Here is a 1,033-nt window from a genome sequence, read left to right as displayed (position 1 = left end):
AATATGTTTGCTCTAGTCTGGACTAATGATGGCTTCTTTACTTAAAAAATTAATTCTAAGTAAATATGTTTGCTCTAGTCCAGACTAGTCTTTGGTCCCGACTAGTGGTTACTTCTTTTACTTAGAAAATTAATTCTAAGCAAATATGTTCGCTCTAGTCCAGACTAATCTTTAGTCCAGACTAGTGGTGGCTTCTTTACTTAGAAAATTAACTAAGTAAATATGTTTGCTCTTGTCTAGACTAATATTTGGTCCGGAATAGTGATTGCTTATTTACTTAGAAAATTAATTCTAAGTAATTATGTTTGCTTTAGTCCAGACTAACCTTTTGTCTGGACTAGTGATAACTTATTTACTTAGTAAATTAATTCTAGGTAAATATGTTTGCTCTAGTCCAGACTAATGTTTGGTCCGGACTAGTGATAACTTATTTACTTAGTAAATTAATTCTAAGTAAATATATTTGCTCTAGTCCAGACTAATATTTGATCCGGACTAGTGGTGGCTTTTTTTTGGATAAGTTTAATAAAAGTAATGTAGATAGATTTTTTCATTAATTTGAAATTTCAGTTATACAAAATATGAGGAAAAACAAACTGGTTGCTTGCCATATTGGCTGCAAGATTTTGGTTGCTTTGTTTCCTTTTTCCTATTGGTAGAACTTTCTTAGTCTGAGTCCATGCCAGGTATTGGGGACTTCTGAGCCATCCATGTTCAAGAGTTTGTAAGTTCCTGGTCTCAGGTCTTCTTTGACCTTGTATGGTCCTTCCCATTTGGGCATTAACTTTCCAGTGTTTGTAGGATCTGATGCTTCTGTGTCTCGAAGAGCCAGGTCTCCAACTTGGAAGTTTTTTACTCTGGACTTCTTACTGAAATGCTCCCTGGTCTTCTCCTTGTATCTTTCCATCTTTGCTACAGCTTGGTCGCGGACCTCATCAATTAGCTCCATGTTTGTTCTGAGTCCTTCTTTGTTGGCTACTTTATCAAAGTTTATTGCCCTGTGAGAAGAAGATCCCACCTCAATGGGAAGCAT

The 1,033-nt window shown here is 35.7% G+C and overlaps 1 protein-coding gene across 1 annotated transcript; it reads right to left on the bottom strand.

Moving 5' to 3' along the window:
- Window positions 1-649: 649 nt before the first annotated feature.
- LOC141715143 (uncharacterized) lies at window positions 650-1,033 on the bottom strand. Its single transcript, XM_074518624.1, has one exon. The coding sequence runs from the start codon at window positions 1,031-1,033 to the stop codon at window positions 650-652; it is 384 nt and encodes a 127-aa protein (XP_074374725.1).

This window comes from Apium graveolens, chromosome 3 (assembly GCF_009905375.1).
Source record: "Apium graveolens cultivar Ventura chromosome 3, ASM990537v1, whole genome shotgun sequence".
NCBI lineage: Eukaryota > Viridiplantae > Streptophyta > Magnoliopsida > Apiales > Apiaceae > Apium > Apium graveolens.
Note: the sequence above shows the minus strand (reverse complement) of the source record. Positions and strands in the feature narration are given on the sequence as shown.